We start from the raw sequence: 19,989 nt of genomic DNA on the forward strand, positions 1-19,989 counted from the left end.
ATTTTCTAATCTTATGTATAGAACTAACATCACATACATTTCTTATGATTATTCTCAGCCATACAAAGGATAAGGTTTGTAACTGGGACTGTTTCTTAACCATTTGCCCCCACTAGGTTGGGGCACACTATTATTTAAATAAAGAAGTGTACATCTTTCATTTTTTTCTGATCAATTCAAATAAAAATAACATGTTTGACAAGAAGGAAAGAATATTGATCTTATTTATTTTCGTTCTTTAGAACTGATGAATGAAGGCAAATAATACAATTGTAGGCTCATAAACTATACTGACATAAATATTTAAGACAAGTAAAGGAAATCATCAGATTCCATGTCATTTATACATAAAGTTTACAGAGCAAATAGTTAACCTTTAAAAGATTTTAATATATACTCCAAAATGGACAATTTAGGAATACATAATTATATAACATCGATTCTGTTAGATATGTGAATGTATATATTTTTGTTTCCCGTAAAATAGTTTCATGCTTATAAAAGTCACCCTAAGTCAACATGGGACAAAGAGAACAACATACAGTAGAAATAAACCAAGTATTAAATAGGATATAAGTGAGGAAAATATTATAAAGCAGTTACATTGTTGACACAAAAGAAAAAAATAAATTCACTTTTCTATTACTTAAAGGTAATTCACAATCATTTCCAGGAATTCTGTGAGAATTTAAGGCCATTTTTTCTAAAGATATGTTTTAATTTAGACACATCTGTCATTCTTGTCATAAAACTGCAATTCTTATAAAAACTGTACATGCAAAAATTCTTTACAATTAATTGTGGATAGGCAGATCAGTCAGTATATAGGAGTGGGTTATTTCACAAATGTGTTGTGCACTAAGTCACATGGTTGTGTATATTTAACTGGGAATTTCGTGAAAAACTTCCAGCCTGTGCACCCTGCATGGCAACTTGGAAAGGAATTCAAATCAAGAGAGCCAGTATCCTTTTGACTTAAAATATCTAGACAAGGTACAATGAAATAGAAAGTTTAAAACATCTGTTACATGGTTCACAATCAAATATTCTGGATTTTAGTCTTTCTACATAGTATTGTAATATAAAGATGCTACTTTTTTTAAAATTAATAGCTACTTTATTTATTTATTTTATTTTTGGCTGTGTTGGGTCTTCATTTCGTGCGAGGGCTTTCTCTAGTTGCGGCAAGCGCGGGCCACTCTTCATCGCGGTGTGCGGGCCTTTCACTATCACGGTCCCTCCCGTTGCGGGGCACAGGCTCCAGACGCGCAGGCTCAGCAGCTGTGGCTCATGGGCCCAGTTGCTCCGCGGCATGTGGGATCTTCCCAGACCAGGGCTCAAACCCGTGTCCCCTGCATTAGCAGGCAGATTCTCAACCACTGCGCCACCAGGGAAGCCCAAAGATGCTACTTTTTACACAAAGTATTCTCTGTGCATTTACAGTTCACGATGTTTGACTTTTTTATTATTTCTACTTAGCATTACAAAACATAAACAAATTGCAGTCTAAATTTAGAACTCAAACTTCATGAAAAATGCATGTTCTTTCAGAATACACATCTGCTAAGTGTAAACTCCCATACTTGGCAAATGGCACAGAGGAACTGATTACTAAGCAGATGCAGCTTCATAAGACAATTCACTTACTGAGAAATATGAAAGTATCTTTACCTTCCCTTGCTTGCAATTGCATTTGTCCAGACAGTCATTCAAAGAGATATTGCTCTTGTGATTATAGCTATTGCAATTTAGAAGACAAAGGATTCAATATTCAAAACTTGTATTCTTAAGAACAGTTATAAAAGTATTAGAATTTAAAAAGTAGTAACATGTAAACATTGATATAGAGAGACTGCTTTCCTATATACATAGCAGTCAAGGACAATATTTGAGTTAAAAACACAGGTTGCGCTTTTCCCCAACAGTACATTGGAAATTAGCTGTTTTTGTCCAAAAAACATTTAAAGATTCAGAGAAGACATCCATATTTTGCTTCAAGCATTTAAACAATTTTTCTGTTGCTCATGCAACAACCGTATTTACAGTTTTGGTTTAGGAAGATAATAAATTTTGGATCCAAGAAAGCATACAAACCAATACTGCTGAAACCAAACTGAGAAAAGTATCTCATTCCCTGGTTCCTTATAGAGCACCAGGAGAGAAGCATAGACTCAGCAGTTCTAACTGAAGTATAGTTACATTAGCATTTCAGAGCACAGTCATATTTGAGTATGTAACACATGTGTAGGTGGGGTGTACGGGGGAGGTGCAGGTGATGGCTTGATCCCTCTGGTCCTCATGTAGGAAAGAAACTGCTCTGGGATCTCCGCTAGGACATCTTTAGCTAATCTAGCCATGCTGAGTATGTGGTTTCCGCTTCTGTCAATATAATCCCTGAATGGCACAAACTAAATCAGAGGTGAAAGAAAGTTATTTAACAGACCTTAGCATGCTATTTAAATAAATTTAAAAAATAGAAACAAAAACCAACATATGTAAACATTTGGTTGTAGGAGAATCAGAGAAGCCTGGAATAATGGTGAAATGCATGATAATAACTATGCATTTTAAAGATATTTGATTTATTACAAATAGCTCTAACAGTGACCACAACTTTCTAATATATACTTTATCTAAAAAGGGATGTAATCCTTATCTATGTTTTTCCTGGCAATAACTCTTGTCTCCGGGTCCTGATACACCCATCATGTTGCTACATGTATTCTGCAGTTTTGAGTTCGACACCTAATTGGATGGAGCATTATCCTCTTCAGGGCTCAGTTTCTTGTCAAATGGAATTAATGCGTGCTTAATTCAGCTTTCAATGTAGAAGTATTACTCAAATCAGGGTTAAAAATAATAAATATTGTTAAAGAGTCCTAAACACATGTAAAGTGTTTTTAATTATATTACTAGACCATCAAATCACATGGACAATGAATATAAAATTTACACAGTTCACATTAGTAGGTACCCGAAATATTCAGTACATTGAATCTTGCCCCAAATGTTTGTTTTTTATATCTGTTATTTGGAAAGGCAAAAAATAAACAACCAAAAACCCTCAGCATAAGATTTTGGTATACTTCTTATTGAAATATCATCAAATATCAATATTCTTATTTTTACATTACATAAAAATTATTGTTCTATCTTTATATAAACAATCATGTGAGAATCCTTATCACTGAATACTCTGGCAATAGATTGCCTGATTCCATTCTCATTTATAATGGTTACTTAATAAACACTGTGCTGTTTGAGGGCATTAGTTCAATTTCCTCTTACAGACATCAGGATTCTTGAAAGCAACTGGGAATGATTGTAACTGTTAATGTTGTGATAGTTTGGGGACACAGTAATTTTAGGTCTTGGAGAAAAGGCACAGTGAAGACATTTCAGGAGGTTGTACAATTTTCAAATATAATATTTTAAAGTTTATATTAAATCATTTTTTCCTCCAGAGAAACAGTGTTCACACTCTCATCTCATACTGTAACGTAACTGTTTTAAATTTATTTTGAAAAATTTACTTTTGATTTAAGCAGTTACTCAAGGTGTGCCTTCAGAAAATTAACTTTTATTAGGAAGCAGACTTTAAACCACTCAGGTTGCGATAAAGCAGGTTAAAATGTTAAGAAATCAAATAGCAAATGTAATACCATTTATGCAGTGAAAGCAGTCTCTTTTAAGGAAGAGCAGAAAAGTACTCCTTTCTTTTTAAAATAAGGCACCCTATAGACAGAAGAATAACCATATGACCATAATTTTACCCTGTCTTGATACCAGGTGGAAAACTCAGCACAACTTTTAGAAAAATGTGTTAGAGAGGTGACAAATCTTTCTCTTACCTTAAAGGTAGCTAAGTAAGGGTAAGAAAAAACTAACAGACTGAATATAATCTTCAGCTGAGAAGAGAAATAGGAGGGATATGAACATTTGTGAAGTCATATTATCTGACTTGGACAAGACCTGACAAAGAGGTGCAAACAAAGTTAGGTTTATTTTTCTCTCTGAAACTATAATTAGAAAGGTGAGAAAATAAGAATCAACATAGTGAAGGATTAATAGAAAAAGATCTCTAATTTCAGCTATAGCTTATTTCATTCTTATTTTAAAAGGCATAGTATTTTAAAAAAAAATTAGTAATGATATGGTTAGTATATACATAATTACTTTTGAAATTTTAATTATTTTTTAACACCTTTATTGGAGTATAATTGCCTTACAATGGTGTGTTAGTTTCTGCTTTATAACAAAGTGAATCAGCTATACATATACATAATTATCTTTTAAACTATTTGTTAGGAGATCAGTTTTTGAAGAATCTATAGCTAATACCTACATTTCAGGGAAATGGCGACACTCTAGCAGATAGCTGATACTTCTTTAGGGAAGGGGGATATTATACCTGCTGTGTTTTTCCTTTACCTCAACTTTGCTCTTATATTTACTTTTATTTTGGTCTTTTCTCTTAGACCATGGTAATTAAATTCAATTATGTTTTTACTCCCTATTCTCACAAACTCTGGAATTAGACTTCCCAGGTTCAGACGCTGGTTCTGCTGCTTATTAGCTGTGTGGTCTTGGACAATTTACTACTCTGACTCATTTTCCTCTTCTATAAAATGAGGATAATAATAATAATGCCTACTTCATTAGGTTGTTGTATTAAATAAGTCAACACATAAGTGCATAAAATAGTGTTCAACTCATAATATGTATAGTATGATAGTTATTATTATTATTCTTCATTAATTTATAGATTTATATATACAATATAAATATGAAACTTTTCTTTCTAGTCTTTTGTTTACATTCATATCAAACTTTAAATATTTTTATCAATTTTTTTATCTCTTTCAAACTTAGGTACCAGTATTATAATCTAAAACTGTAATTCCTGACCTTTTTGTTATTTTAAAACACCTGTTTTTTCACCTTTCCAGCAAATGCTATAGGATGTGCTAAATTTTTTATTGAAGTAAATATAAATTCATTTTTAAGAATGTTATGATACTCCGGAATGTCAAAACTAAGATTCATAATCACTGTTCTCATAATACATACAGTTCTACTCATCTTTAAAACATGTTCATAAACAATGGGTAAGAAAGAAATCTTAGTTTTCAGCCAAGGAAGGAAGTATATATCCCATTTAACTTACATTTGCTAAATGCAGGCACAGATTCTGATACGTCCCTTGAGTATTAAGGGACCTTGCCCCTGGGTTAAGAGTAACTGTTATAGCAAGTGATATTATCAACAGGAGCATCTCTTATCCCACATGTGTGTTGGAAGCAGAGAAAAAGATGTTGAGAATCTTCTACTCACTAACCTAAATTATCTAATCCTTTTCCAAAGAAATATTCATCTCTTCAGTAAAGTCATGAGGTACTTCCCTAAGTGAGAGATGAAATTGACAAGTGACTCTGTTTCCTTTACCTCTTATTAATGTTAAATCTTACACTTTTGAGGACAAAAATATATTCTCTTTCTTTTTGGACTCTTGCTGATATCCTTCTATAGTAACAATTTTCCACTCAACTTCTCAGACCCCTCTGTTTATTGTCCCTTTTAATCACTCATTTCTGATCACTGCACCTGGGGACCTCCTGTTCAAAATAACACTCACACATTTGTGAATGTATGTTGATCACTGACTATTACCACAAATTAACTTGGACCCTTAAACTGTTCAGGTTAGAGGAACAAATCAATTTTTACTTTGCACTAATTTATCCCATTCGTATGAAGAATACAAATAAATGCATTCTGTTCAGTTGAAATATACCATTTCCTTGGCACGCTACATCTTTCTTTTAGCATCTATCCTGTACAAGGAAAATGTTCTATGTGGTTGCTCTAACAGCTAGCTTTGCCTATTTGTGAAAAAAGTTTGAATCAGTTTGGGCAAATGAGCTTTTAGTTGTGGTTCTGCTCAATTTTATTTGATTGTTCCTATTTTGCAGAGCTCCATTAGTGATTTTCAAGTCTAAACCTTGAAGGTAATTATTCTCCTTTTAATGAAAGATATGATTTAAATATAATTTTTAAGGGAATGATAGGCTGGACAGCAGCTGAATGCAGCCAGGAGAAATGATATTGCATTATATACAATGTCCAATCCACAGCACAAGCAAGCAAACAAACAAATGGAAAGCCTTTACATATATTGATTTAAGAAAATAATTCATTTAAGTTTTAGAATAACAACCATAGAATCTCTTCCTGCATACTGTTTATATTATAGTCATATGAGAGTGAATCTTGAGGCAATGAACATAATCACACATAAGACTGACTACAGTGTCATATGTCAAGGTACAGCTACTATGAAACAGTGACATAAAAATGCCTTCCCACTGGACTATGCCAACATACTAACTAATAATAATAACTGAAACTGATATTAATGCATTTATTGAGCAACTGGTATGTGAGAGGCCTTCTGCTAAATGATTTAGTACAACATCTCATTCAGTTTCTTACAAAGTGAAAAGGTAAGAGAGCCTAAATAGACCCTATTTTCTGATATTATTTTAGCCAGCAGTGTTTATAGCATTGATTATGATGGCTTAGATATTTCCTGGTGATAGGAAGATTGACAATATTATTCTTGGTGTGTCCTTGCAACCCCAATATTATAAATATTCAAGAATATTTCTATTCTTAAAAATAACTCATTTAAAAAATGTTTTAGTGAATGGTAGGACCAGGAAACCTGTAATGGTGGAATGTTTTAAAATTTTATTCAAGGTGAGAGAAAAAATGCTAATTCTTCTTGAACACAATGTGATATATAAATGTTTACCCTGGGAACTCTTTTTAAAAGATCAATCACCATTTAGGAACTTTTCCATGAAATTAGAAAAGGGTGCATCAAATATCCTTAACTAAATATAGACATGTAAGTCAAGGTGTCACTGTCATTCAGGAGGCTACTAATTCTCTGGGAAGATTTTAGTTTCCTGTTAGTATCTGTGAGATCTCATGACTCTCTCAGTTCAACTTTACATGGTAGAATCCCTTGAGTGTTTAGCTATATCCTCAGGTGTCTTCAAAATCTTTGGTGATCTCAGTGTCACTTTATGGTGATAGACTAGTCTCAAGATTCTGACTTTCAATGAGAGGAAATATATAATATATATATATATATATATATATATATATATATGTATATATGTGTGTGTTTTTATGTATCTTATACTGATAAGTAACAAAGTATTTTCATGTCTGTTACTTCCTCTGTGACTCACAACATCATGGAAAGAGCAAAGATAAAAGAATGGAGAGTCTGGAGGTAATGAAAGAAAGGCTCAAGGGAGATTTACTGACTTGTTCAAGATCATAGATCTGAGTCCTATCTCACTATTCTTTCCAATGTAGCATATCCAATTAGAGATGAAATACTTTCATGATCAAGGGAATTTTTGTTTTATAAATAAAATAACCAACAACTGTTGGTTGTCACTAACATAACATGTTAATCCTCTTAAAGTGAATCTTAATGATGTGAGCAATCTTAACTACCTTCTAAGAGAGAGAGTAATACCAGTTTCCCTTAAGCATCATTTAAATGATACTATGAGATATGAAGCTGTCTCTTTTAACTTGGTAAAAATGTATTACAACAGCAACATAATACATTTTAAAGGACTTCAAATTCATACTTCCATGCAGTAATTTGATTTTTTGGTTACTGTGAACTAGACATTATGGAGAGATTTTTAGAAAAAGTGCAATTACTTGGACTTATAATTATGCTAATCAGCGTAAGGTGAATAATCGTGTGTCTAATTATAAAAAACAAAACATCGTGGGATTCTTAAATAGATGACCACATCACCACGTTCCCTTTCTCAGCTGCTTTTAAACGAATTATTCATGTGTGTGTGCTTTTTACGTTACCAAGAACATTAGGTTAAAATGTTAACATTTTAATGTTAATATTTAAACATTAGGTTTAAATAATATTTAATTACCTTCTTAAAAAACTGTTATACAGATGTTTCTATTTTAAAACTTAATTTTGCTGACTGATGAAGAAGAATGCTTTTTTATCTTTGTCAAGATTAATCTTTATAATATATTTACAGATTATTTTATATTATTCTCCCTCTCTAATTTTTAAAATTATTTTTGTTGTATTTTACTGAGTTCTATTTCAGTCATGTATTTTATATATATTATCTGATAAAATCTTTAAACAATGCCAGAACACTGAAATTTAGAAAGCTTATCCAAGTTAGCACAGTGGACAATCCAGGATTTGAACCAAATTCTCTTGCATTCCAAATTAGATTATCTTAATGACTGTATTATGGGTGAATATATAGATTATTATTTAGGAGATAATATTGAATTCCATTGTTTGCTCCTTTAAGTGCTCAAATTGTACTGAGAACTTTCCTTTCCTATTTAGTCTTCCCTTCACAGTCTTTTTTTGCTTCTGACATCCTAAAATATATGAAGACTCTAAAGTATGCAGAAATTTAGTTGATTTAACTCCTTTGTTTCACTTATACATATTAATTGCATTTTTTTCTTTCTATTCACTCCCAGAATAGTGGGCTTTAGTTAAGTATTTTTCTTGATTCTAATAGAATTATGAATCATATATATGTCTATATATCTATATAGAGAGATATATAATCTCTTATTATGTTATATTTTATTATAGTATTATACATATTATTATATGTTACCTTGTATTATATTAATATTATTATTTATATATTTTATATAATTTTTGTATTTATATATAATTATAAGATCTATTTTTCCACTTTTCTAACCATAAGCTATGGGGGAAATAGAAAAAAATCTACATTTTTGGTTTGTTTCTACTAAGTTTACTTACACTGAATATGCATCACCTGTCTTAAAATATATTTAATCTTTATTGAGGGCTAAGTAATAATAGATAAACATCATTAAAAGCCTGTTATGTTTCTAGCTTTTAATTTTAGTAAAGATCTCAGTGATATTTTCTGGTAATAATAAAGTAGGAAAAGACACTTATTAACAATTCTACTTCATATATGGTGAACATGAAGTATGGGGGAAAGTAATTTGGTGCTTATTCTAGGCCATTAATTAACATGCATTTTATAGAGAATCAACTGCCTCAATCAAACAGAACCTGAGACTCTTGATTTCAATTTAAGCTCTTCATTTACAAATCAGAGATGACATGGGCTCTTCACAATGAACAAAATAAATAATTTTCATTAAATTGCTTACCTGCACAATGTCCCTTTCAGCATATTTTCCTCTGGAGGAAACTCTTACATCATCTCCATCCAATTCAACCATTGCTTGAAAATAAAATAGGATCATTTATTCAGTGCATTTTAGCTAAATACTATAACAAATGTAGGCAATAATGAAATCAAGATGTATGAAGTAACAATATGTCCTATGTTAGAGGCGGAAAGCTTGTTGATCCTTTCATCTCCTCGGTGATTTCTTCCACAAAACTTAACTGAGTGCAAATTTTACAAGTGGAGAAAGCAAGCTCAGACCTCATGTGACACTTTGAAAGATGAGGAGAGCCTATGCAGTGTAGAAGTCTTTAGGTACATCTCCCCATTCTATAGATCCTTAACTCTGGATTACATGCTTACATGACTGATTCGGCAAGTGATGCTACTTCATTCAATTTTAATTTTTTCTTTCTAATTTAAGAAACTAGGCACTAATCATTATAGAACTTCCAATAACAATTTGAACTTTATTCTCTTTGAAACTACACAAAGCTATATAATCATATTGTCTGTAATCTTTTTATGAATAGATTTAAAAACAAAAAGGCATTTGCTCTGCTCTTATGGTGATTGGATAAAGCATGAAATTTCTGAAGTATGATTTTTTTGTTGATTAAAAATAATTTCAACATTACATAGATCAACTGGTATTTGGGAATACTGTGATATAACGGGACAGCTGGTATACAATAATGTTACGCTGCAATTAAGAACATTTTCCAGAGTTTAATGTTTCAGTGAGAATTCTCTAAATAACTAATTACATGAGGAATGCTAATTTATACTTAAAGTATATTCTTCTACTAATAATCCATTTTGTATGCACATGATATTCACCAGACTCCGGAGAGCCACTTGCAATTATGTTTGCTTTGTCATCTTCTAAAAAATATTAGAATACAATCCTCACCTTTTCACTATTTTCTTCAGTGCTTGGATAATGTATTTGGGTTAAAGACATTTTACTTTTTTTCCTATTTTATTTTTTTTGATTGAGGTATAATTGACAAATAACATTATATTATTTTTAGCTATATAACATAATGATTCGCTACTTGTATATATTGTGAAATGATCACCACAATGAGTCTAGTTGACCATACATAATTACAATTTTTTTTCTTCTGATGAGAACTTTTAAGATCTATTCTCTTAGCAACCTTCATATATGCAATACAGTATTAACTATACTAACCACACTGTACATTACATTCGTGTGACATACTTATTTTAAAACTGGAAGTTTGTACCTTTTGACTGCCTTCACCCATTTCACCCACCTCCAATGCTGGCAAGCCTCTGGCAACCACCAATCTGTTTTCTATATCTATAAGCTTGTTTTTTTTTTTAAAACAGGTTTTAAGTTTTACTTTTCTACACATGTTCAGGAATCAATGTCTGGGCTGAAACATTGCCAGTACACATAATTGTTAGTGAGCCATCATCCAATAATCTCCTTAGATATATAATATATGTCATAATTTAGTAACATGTAAATTACCAATAATAAGGTAATTAACTTATTCAAAATACAAAAGAACTATTTTTTTCTCTCCTAGTTATTAGGGATTTAAATAGGAAAATTCATTATACTCAAATATTTTCAATAGTTAATTCCTTTTTTTGGTCTAAGTTTGTTTTCAAAATTTTCATATTACTTTGAGACATAAATGTACATTGATAGTGACATGCCAGCAATTGGAGAATCTTCTCCTTTATTATCTATATTTGCTAATAACTCCTAACAATTACCCTATACTCACTCTAAAATGGGAAACAAAAATTAGATGATAATCTGGGCCTCACCTTCCACAATCCTCTACAATCTCCATTGGCCTTTGTAAGTGTTTTATTTCAATTAAAGACAGTGACAGTTATTCAGGCAATAGTGTATTAGAATGAGATCCTATAAAATATCTCCCACTTTTCAGTATGTCCTTTGAGTTAAAAGGCTATGGGTAGCAGAATTGGAGGCTACACTTTTGAGAGCAAGAAGAAAAGAAATAGCATATAAGTGGTGGAAGGGAAATGTTCACTCTTCAGTTTTTCAGATCATCTAGTCCTCAAGGAGCCTGAAATTGTAAGCACAGGTTCCCCATCAGTACCCGTCTCTGGAAAAAAGATATATAAGGTACAGACCTGTATTTCTTTCTAGCCTTGGGAGACAAAATCATATTAGAATCCCTTATAGTTATCTCCCTTTCCTAACTTGTATCAAAGCAGTTAACCATATGCTACTTTAATTTGACTTTTTGCCTTTTAAGGATAAAGAAGTCCTGCTTTGAGAAATTATACAGAAAGTTTTAAATTGTTCTCATTGAAATAAAGAAACAAGACATTTAAATACTCATGAATCTAGTAGTTTATTTATATTTCCTCTACCTTCAAAGAATGAATGGCAAAATGCTGCATTTCTTGCCTATGCAAACCTCCTGGTTATGTTATGTGTAGATGTTGGATTTATGTGGTTAACTGATAAAATATGCAAGTTTTATTTCAGTCTTTATGTGAATTTATGTGTGCTATTTAAACTTACTTATCGTAGATTTGGAAGTGCCTAGAAAAAGGCTCTTCTGATAGGATAGCAGCAACTTGAATATAAGTCAGAAATTTTCTTCCAGCAGGGTGAAAGCAGAAATCAGGTGTTTCAGGACCCTAATTCCCTGTTCACAGGTTTGCCAGAGGAAAATTTCACTTTAATTCCCAGGAGGGAATTCTATGGGAAGGCAACTTCCCTCTTTGTCTATAATCTTTGCTCACTTTTCCTCATGAAAAGAGGAGGGATTCACAAGATAACTAAGATTGAGAGATGGAACGACCTTGAATCTCTCTCTTCTGGAGCAGCCTATCCTCAAGTTGAAGACAATTTCTCCCTGTGGCATGCTCAATAGGCAAGGATCTGCCCCTGTACAGAGAAGGCCTGGAGATAAAGTTGAGGTCATTTAATCTTTGGGGAAAAAAGTAGCAAGAAGTCTGATTCTGTGCACAAGGCAACCCAAATTCTCCAATTCTACACTACTATTAATAAAACATATTCTGATCTCTGAGTGATTCCTGCATTTTTTTTTTTTTTTTTTTTTTTAGTTAATTCAAGAAGTCAGAGAGGGAAATGATGAATTTTCATACCTCAAAACCCTGATAAATAATTCACTGGGAACAAAAAAAATTGAAGAAAATAAATAGGTATGGCAGTTGTAAGAAGTTAGTACCCAAATAGCTGTGCCTGCTGCTTTGAATAGAAATATATGACCAGAAATATACATAGGAAGGGTCAGTGGCTCTCTATTTACACATTATGTGTGGGAGCTCTTGGGGAACAAGTGACAGGGCTTACACCTAACAACGGCCTTCCATAGGATTCTGGGAGACCTGGAATATACCCAACGAGAAGTGCATACTTGAGAGGCAAAAGCAAATTAGTAACTGAAGAAGAAATCATGAGTTATTTTAACCTAGCAATCAGTGAAGTTTGTGAACCACAGTCTATCACTGCTCAATGCAGATGATCAAGTACACAAAGTGTTAACAAGAAAGATGTGTCTTAGTTTTCCTGACTCCAGAGTGGTATCTCAGATTCATGCCTGATGGACAATGTAAACAGATGTAAATATTCAGAGACAGAGAAAATATTAGCAGGAGCTAAAATGACTTCTGCTGGAAGATTATAATGATGCAAAGTGTGACCAGCCAAGCATGGAATTAAAGGAAAGAATTTCCAGGATCAGCAATATAACTGCTTGTGTTGTTTTACCTGAGACTGAGAGATCTATACTATCCTTATGGAGGAGGCACTGGTGGTTAAACAAGAATCATCCTAGTGATGATCATACAATAATTAGCCAACTATGTGCCTAAATTAACCTGTAGCATACCAAAAGTTGTTCCAAATATTCTAAAATTATTCTCATTTCTAAAGTTCCAAGCTAAATACTGTCATCATTAATGTAAAAACACCTGAACCAGGTGAATGTTATGTGGTTATGCAGTTGATGTCTAGCAGAGTTCTCTTAAAGGAATTCATCAGGTGACGAGGAATAGACTATCCTTAGAGAAGTTTACCCAGATCACTAGTCACACAAACACCCGTCACACTAATTGACATTTGAAGATGGCTTGAGCCCAAACAGAAAACTACCCAGTAAGTGAATTTAGCATAATTATATAAAGTCTCATTAAATTTCAGATGGTCAATTCCATTTTCATTTTACTTTACTCTTTCATATGACAGAACTTAAATATATATAAAAATAATGTCTATCAACTAGCCAAGGTCTGAAAATCCATTATTAGGCTTGTGTTAATATTTCTATTTCACAACCTAGTGGTTTATTAATTTAGTGCTCATCCTTAAAAGTTTTTAGGGAATCCAAAGTGTATTTCGCCTTGGGAACAAAAACTCAATTTATCACTTGGTCTTAAGAAATATTTTGAGGTACAAACCATCTCTAATAAAACAGAAAGCTACATGTTGAATTAACCTATACTAGAGAGATAATGTCCTACTCAGAAGACATCCTTTTAATTTGCTCACCTTAATAGACTCCATCATGTAATATCTATATTTATGTCTATATGTACATGGACACTGTATACAAATCCATACGCACACTCACATCCTTATATGCAAAAAAAGAGTGATAGAAACCTAAGTGCATAATGAGTCAGATTAAATAAATTCCCAAGGAATACTACTGAAATTTTATTACTCACCATCAAATTCTGCTGGCCCAACACCTACTATAATTATTGACATTGGAAGTTTTGAAGCCTTCAAAGAGAACACACAGTTAGTTCACAATTAAGAAACTGAATTGAGGAAACAACTAAGAATTAAGAAGAAAAAAATATCCTGAGTTTTGATATTTTTCACAGATGTTCTTTAAAATAGTTTTGAACATATTTAAAATTAACACAGAATAATATACTTGATTCCACTCTCATCCTTTCTGAACTCTGTACATACGCTAATTCAGTGGGATGTTCTTCAGGAATGACCAGTCTTGGATAATATTTTTTTTAAAAAAGTACTGAGCATCTGCTTTCACTCGCTATTCTCAGACAAAATATTCCTAAGCTGATTCTGGGTACCTTTGGTCTCTTTTTCCATGTTCTCTCTCCATTCAAAAATCTTTCAGTTGCTAAAAGGGAAAAAAAGGTACCATATTTGTGAAAAAGTAGTACTCTATTTCATTTATAGCTATGGTTAGGAAAAGCAATTTTCATAGTAAATGAGTGAATACAAATAATTATAGAAAGTTATTATTAGTATGATAAAATAATTTTATGGTAAGAATATAAGATCCACCAGCAGATAGGTGGAACAGTATAGCAACCACATCTTCAGCTGTGAAGGTCACTGAATTATGAATAACTGTTCCTCAGTGCATGTCCTGTTAGTTTAAACCTAGATTACTAAGTCCATATTTTAAAGAGCATGATAATGCCACTGATCAGAACATAAAGGAAATCAAGACAAATCCAACCCAGTGTATCTAGTCAAAACCATATAAACAAATAAGTAAATGTACAAGATTCTGCCTCTCTTCCTTTTTGTGTTTGGTTTTGCTAAGTGTATGTCTATAAACATTTGATTTTTTCCCACATGTAACTAGTTTTTTCTCACACAAACAGCTAATTATATTTTCCCTATGCTATTAATAATTATGAAGTATGATAAACAATTTTTTCACACAGCCCATTTTTACTAATGTCTATTTTGTGTCAAACATTGCTAAACCTGAGTATAGAAAGGTAAGTAAAAACAGATATAATTTTAGAGGTTGCAGTCTAGTAAATATAGATATTATAAATTATAGTCTAATAAAGAAGACAATGAATCATAAATATAACACATAATTAGGAATAATGAGAAAAATGGATTTTGAATCAATGCTAGTCCTTATCCAGTTCTATAAATATAGAAATTAGCACAGTTCTCCTGTAACTATTACTGTAAATGTAAATGTTAAAGAAATATTCTGTACAAATTGTACAAACTGTATACAAGCACATCAAACTAATCAAGATAAACACAGTCATGCACATGAAGGTGATGCTATTATTTATTTTTATTTTAATTTTTTGGAAATAATTTTGTTACAACCCAATTATTCACACCTCTTAGTTTGGTCCTTATGGATGAATGCTACTAATGTGTGTGAGTTTTCTGGATAATGCAATTGGCTGCAAAGGCATGGGCATTTTGTTTCACTCTTAAGTCAGCTAAGTAGACTCTAGTTAGTCAACCTAAGTAGCACCAGGCATTCAGTTAGCCAGCCCAAGACTGAATGACTCTTACTTACATTAACTATGGACTCCTTAGTTTGAGCCATATCTGAGATAACACCGTCTGTCACAATCAGTAGCACAAAATACTGGGAGCCATCCTTTACAGAAGAAGCATATCTGAAAGGCAAAGAAAAGGTAAAGAATACCACAAAATAAAACATTTCCTCTCGACATGATAGTTGCTAAATATAATTTGGAAGAGCCAACAAACATTTTAATCTCAAGAAAATATTTAAACATATCTTAGGAGCCTATATATGAAAACTCTCAAATATGCATTTTTTTCTGAAATAGCACACTAGAATAACAGCAACATTACTGCATGCTGGCACAAAGAAATGCCTGGCTGCCTTAGAAATTCATTCACTAATAAAAGGTGAGCTGGATGGTATGTTAACACACAGGAATGGCTACAGCTTTTGGAAATAGACATCCTGGCTAAGCAACATATTATGTGTATATCTTCAGTATAACATCACATAAGCTATCTGAACTTTATTTTCTCATCTGTAAAATCAAGATAATGCAACTTTGTATTGTTAATAAAGAAATTTCACATATGGTAGTAAATATTTATACAGTTATATAACTGGTAGATTTTATATATGGTAAATTATATAAGTGATTATGATTTTTGTTTTGGAACTAGATAGCAGTGATGATTGCCCAACATTGTGAATATGCTGAATGTCACTGAACTGTAAACTTTAAAATGGTTGGTTTTATGTCATGTGAATTTCACCTTAATAAAAAAATGCAACAGAAGAAACACTTCTTGACATAGCTATAGTTCCAATTCTTAATACGTGTTAAATTGGTGAAAGATGGGAAGGAGAATTATAGCAAACAAAGACAAAAATTAGGTATGTAATAAGAACATATTCTAGTATTTGTTTTTTGTATTCCAGTGCAGAATTCTCACCAAATAATACTCAGCCATTTAGAGGAGAATTTTATGACAATATTTTATCTTTTTTTTTTCCCGTTGTGTTCTACCATTATGGGTATCTAGAGTATATTCTCAATAGAATGACTTTTATGATTTTTAGTACATAACTAGTATGCCGGTCATATCTAGTAATGAGCAAGCACTGTGGTGCTTGTAGGAGATAAATAGTTAACAAGAAGACTTTGGTCTACTTTCGTAAAAAATCATCAAGTAAATCACAGAAAAATTGGTTTCAAGAAACTTCTATTGATTACCAATGAAAATCTTTCACTACCTGATGGAGTCTAAATAATAAATTTTGAATAGTTTGGGGAAAAACCAATAGCATAATATGACAGGGAAAAACTTATATCTTGTAAAGCAGAATTTATAACTATATGAACAAGAAAATATTTACAACTTTGCCATAGACAAGAGAAACTAATAATTGTTCATGATGTTAATAAAATGACTGGTAATTTTATAGATTGATGAAGAGAATACAGCAAGTGATATGTTCATACACTGAGGAGCCAGCTAAAAATAGCATTGAACTTGTTCTACAACATATAGTCAAAAATGCTCTCACCATGTTGAACAATTGATCTTCGACACTAAGGAATTTGTATTAATTTGATGGTAACACAGCAATGAAAAAATCCAAAACAGGTATGAACCTACTCTCCTATTTTATGCTTAAATTTTTTTTCTTAAGAAAAGAAGTAGGATAATCTCCCTCAGGAATTCATTTTTTAATTTTTAAATACCCATTATTTTTAAAAAGCATTTTTTACTGACTATGCTTCAAAAACGTAAGGATTATATTTCATGTGATTAACAGGAGGTTATAAATAGTGAGAAAAACTTCTATGAGTACAACTCTATGGCTTTTATGTTTTCCATACCAAATGATGTGTTGAAAATGGTGAGAAGATGGAAAATTGAGTGTTATGCAATCTTATGAATATCACTTCAAGTGGCTTAACTGATCCTTTTTCGGGGGGAGGTGTTTACTTTTTTTAAATTAATTTTTATTGGAGTAGAGTTGATTTACAATGCTTTGTTAGTTTCTGCTGTACAGCAAAGTGAATCAATTATACATATACATATATCCATTCTTTTTTAGATTCTTTTCCCATGTAGGCCATTACACAGTATTGTGTCGAGTTCCCTGTGCTAAACAGTAGGTTCTTTTTATTATTTTTTTTAATTAATTAATTTTTATTTTTGGCTGCCTTGGGTCTCTGTTGCTGCGCTTGGGCTTTTCTCTAGTTGCGGCGAGCGGGGGCTACTCTTCATTGCGGTGCACGGGCTTCTCATTGGGTGGCTTCTCTTGTTGCACAGCACGGGCTCTAGGTGTGCAGGCTTCAGTAGTTGTGGCACATGGGCTTAGCTGCTCCACGGCATGTGGGATCTTCCCGGACCAGGGATCGAACCTGTGTCCCCTGCACTGACAGGTGGATTCTTAACCACTGTGCCACCAGGGAAGTCCCTACAGTAGCTTCTTATTAGTTATATATTTCATATATAGTAGTGTGTATGTGTCAATCCCAATCTCACAATTTTATCTCTCCCTCACCTTTCCCCCTTGGTAACCATAAGTTTATTTTCTACATCTGTGACTGTATTTCTGTTTTGTAAATAAGTCCATTTGTACTATGTTTTTTTAGATGCAACATATAAGAAATATCATATGATATTTGTCTTTCTCTGCCTGACTTACTTCACTCAGAATGACAATCTCTAGGTCCATCCATGTTGCTGCCAATGGCATTATTTCATTCTTTTTTATGGCTGAGTAATATTCCATTGTATATATGTGCCACATCTTCTTTCTCCATTCTTCCATCAATGGACATTGAGGTTGCTTCCACGTCCTGGTTATTGTAAATAGCGCTGCAATATACATTGGGTTGCATGTATCTTTTTGAATTATGGTTTTCTTGGGATATATGCCCAGGAGTGGGATTGCCGGATCATATGGTAACTCTATTTTTTGTTTTTTAAGGAATCTCTATAGTGTTCTCCATAGTGGCTGTACCAATTTACATTCTCATCAACAATGTAGGAGGGTTCCCTTTTCTCCACACCTTCTCCAGCATTTATTGTTTGTAGATTTTTTCGATGACGGCCATTCTGAATGGTGTCAGGTGATACCTCATTGCAGTCTGATTTGCATTTCTCTAATAATTAGTGATGTTGAGCATCTTTACATGTGCTTTTTGGTCATCTGTATGTCTTCTTTACAGAAATGTCTTTTTAGATCTTGTGCCCATTTTTTGATTGGGTTGTTTGTTTTTTTGATATTGAGGTGTATGAGCTGTTTATATATTTTGGAGATTAATCCCTGGTTGGTCGCTTCATTTGCAAATGTTGTGCTGGCCAAAAAGTTCATTTGGGTTTTTCCATAAGATATTTTCTCCCTATCTGTGGGTTGTCTTTTCATTTTGGTTATGGTTTCCTTTGCTGTGCAAAAGCTTTTAAGTTTAATTAGGTCCCATTTGTTTATTTTTGTTTTTCTTTTCATTACTCTAGGAGGTGGGTCAAAAAAGATCTTGCTGCGATTTATTTCAAAGTGTGTTCTACCTATGTTTTCCTCTAAGAATTATAATATCTGGTCTTACATTCAGGTCTTTAATCCATCTTGAGTTTCTTTTTCTGTATAGTGTTTGAGAATATTCTAATTTCATTGGTTTACATGTAGCTGTCCTGTTTTCCCAGCACCACTTACTGAAGAGACTGTCTTTCTCCATTGTATATTCTTGCCTCCTTTGTCACAGATTAGGTGACCATAGGTACGTGGGTTTATCTCTGGACTTTCTATCCTGTTCCATTGATCTATATTTCTGTTTTGTGGCAGAACCACACTGTTTTGATTACTGTAGCTTTTAGTATAGTCTGAAGTCAGGGAGCCTGATTCTTCCAGCTCCGTTTTTCTTTCTCAAGATTGCTTTGGCTATTTGGGGTCTTTTGTGTTTCCATACAAATTGTAAAATTTTTGGTTCTATTTCTGTGAAAAATGCTATTGGTAATTTGGTAGGGATTGCAATGAATCTGTAGACTGCCTTGGATAGTATAGTCTTGTTGACAATATTGATTCTTCCCATCCAAGAACATGGTATATCTCTCCATCTGTTTGTGTGATCTTTGATTTCTTTCATCAGTATCTTATAGTTTTCTGAGTACAGGTCTTTTGCCTCCTTAGGTAGGTTTATTCCCAAGTGTTTTATTCTTTTTGATGCAATGATAAATGGGAGTGTTTCCTTAATTTCTCTTTCTAATCATTCATTGTTAGTGTATAGGAATGCAAGAGATTTCTATGTATTAATTTTGTATCCTGTAACTTTACCAAACTCATTGATAAGCTCTAGTAGTGTTCTGGTAGCATCTTTAGGATTTTCTATGTATAGTATCATGTCAGCTGCAAACAGTGACGGTTTTACTTCTTCTCCTCCAATTTGGATTTCTTTTATTTCTTTTTCTTCTCTGGTTGCCTTGGCTAGG

General features: G+C 32.6%; 1 protein-coding gene across 3 annotated transcripts in view; it reads right to left on the reverse strand.

Annotated features, from left to right (window-relative positions):
• Window positions 1–1,323: 1,323 nt before the first annotated feature.
• The window catches only part of CPNE8 (copine 8), a 318,962-nt gene continuing 300,296 nt past the window's right edge, over window positions 1,324–19,989 (reverse strand). For all 3 annotated transcript variants that reach the window (XM_036867581.1, XM_036867580.1, XM_036867582.1), the window contains 4 exons: window positions 15,572–15,674; window positions 13,980–14,037; window positions 9,247–9,320; window positions 1,324–2,408 (listed from right to left, as the gene is read on the reverse strand). In XM_036867581.1, coding sequence (XP_036723476.1) covers window positions 2,220–2,408; window positions 9,247–9,320; window positions 13,980–14,037; window positions 15,572–15,674 — 424 coding nt within the window. In that variant the 3' untranslated portion in view covers window positions 1,324–2,219. The remainder of the gene's footprint in view (window positions 2,409–9,246; window positions 9,321–13,979; window positions 14,038–15,571; window positions 15,675–19,989) is intronic.

Source organism: Balaenoptera musculus, chromosome 10 (assembly GCF_009873245.2).
Source record: "Balaenoptera musculus isolate JJ_BM4_2016_0621 chromosome 10, mBalMus1.pri.v3, whole genome shotgun sequence".
Lineage (NCBI taxonomy): Eukaryota > Metazoa > Chordata > Mammalia > Artiodactyla > Balaenopteridae > Balaenoptera > Balaenoptera musculus.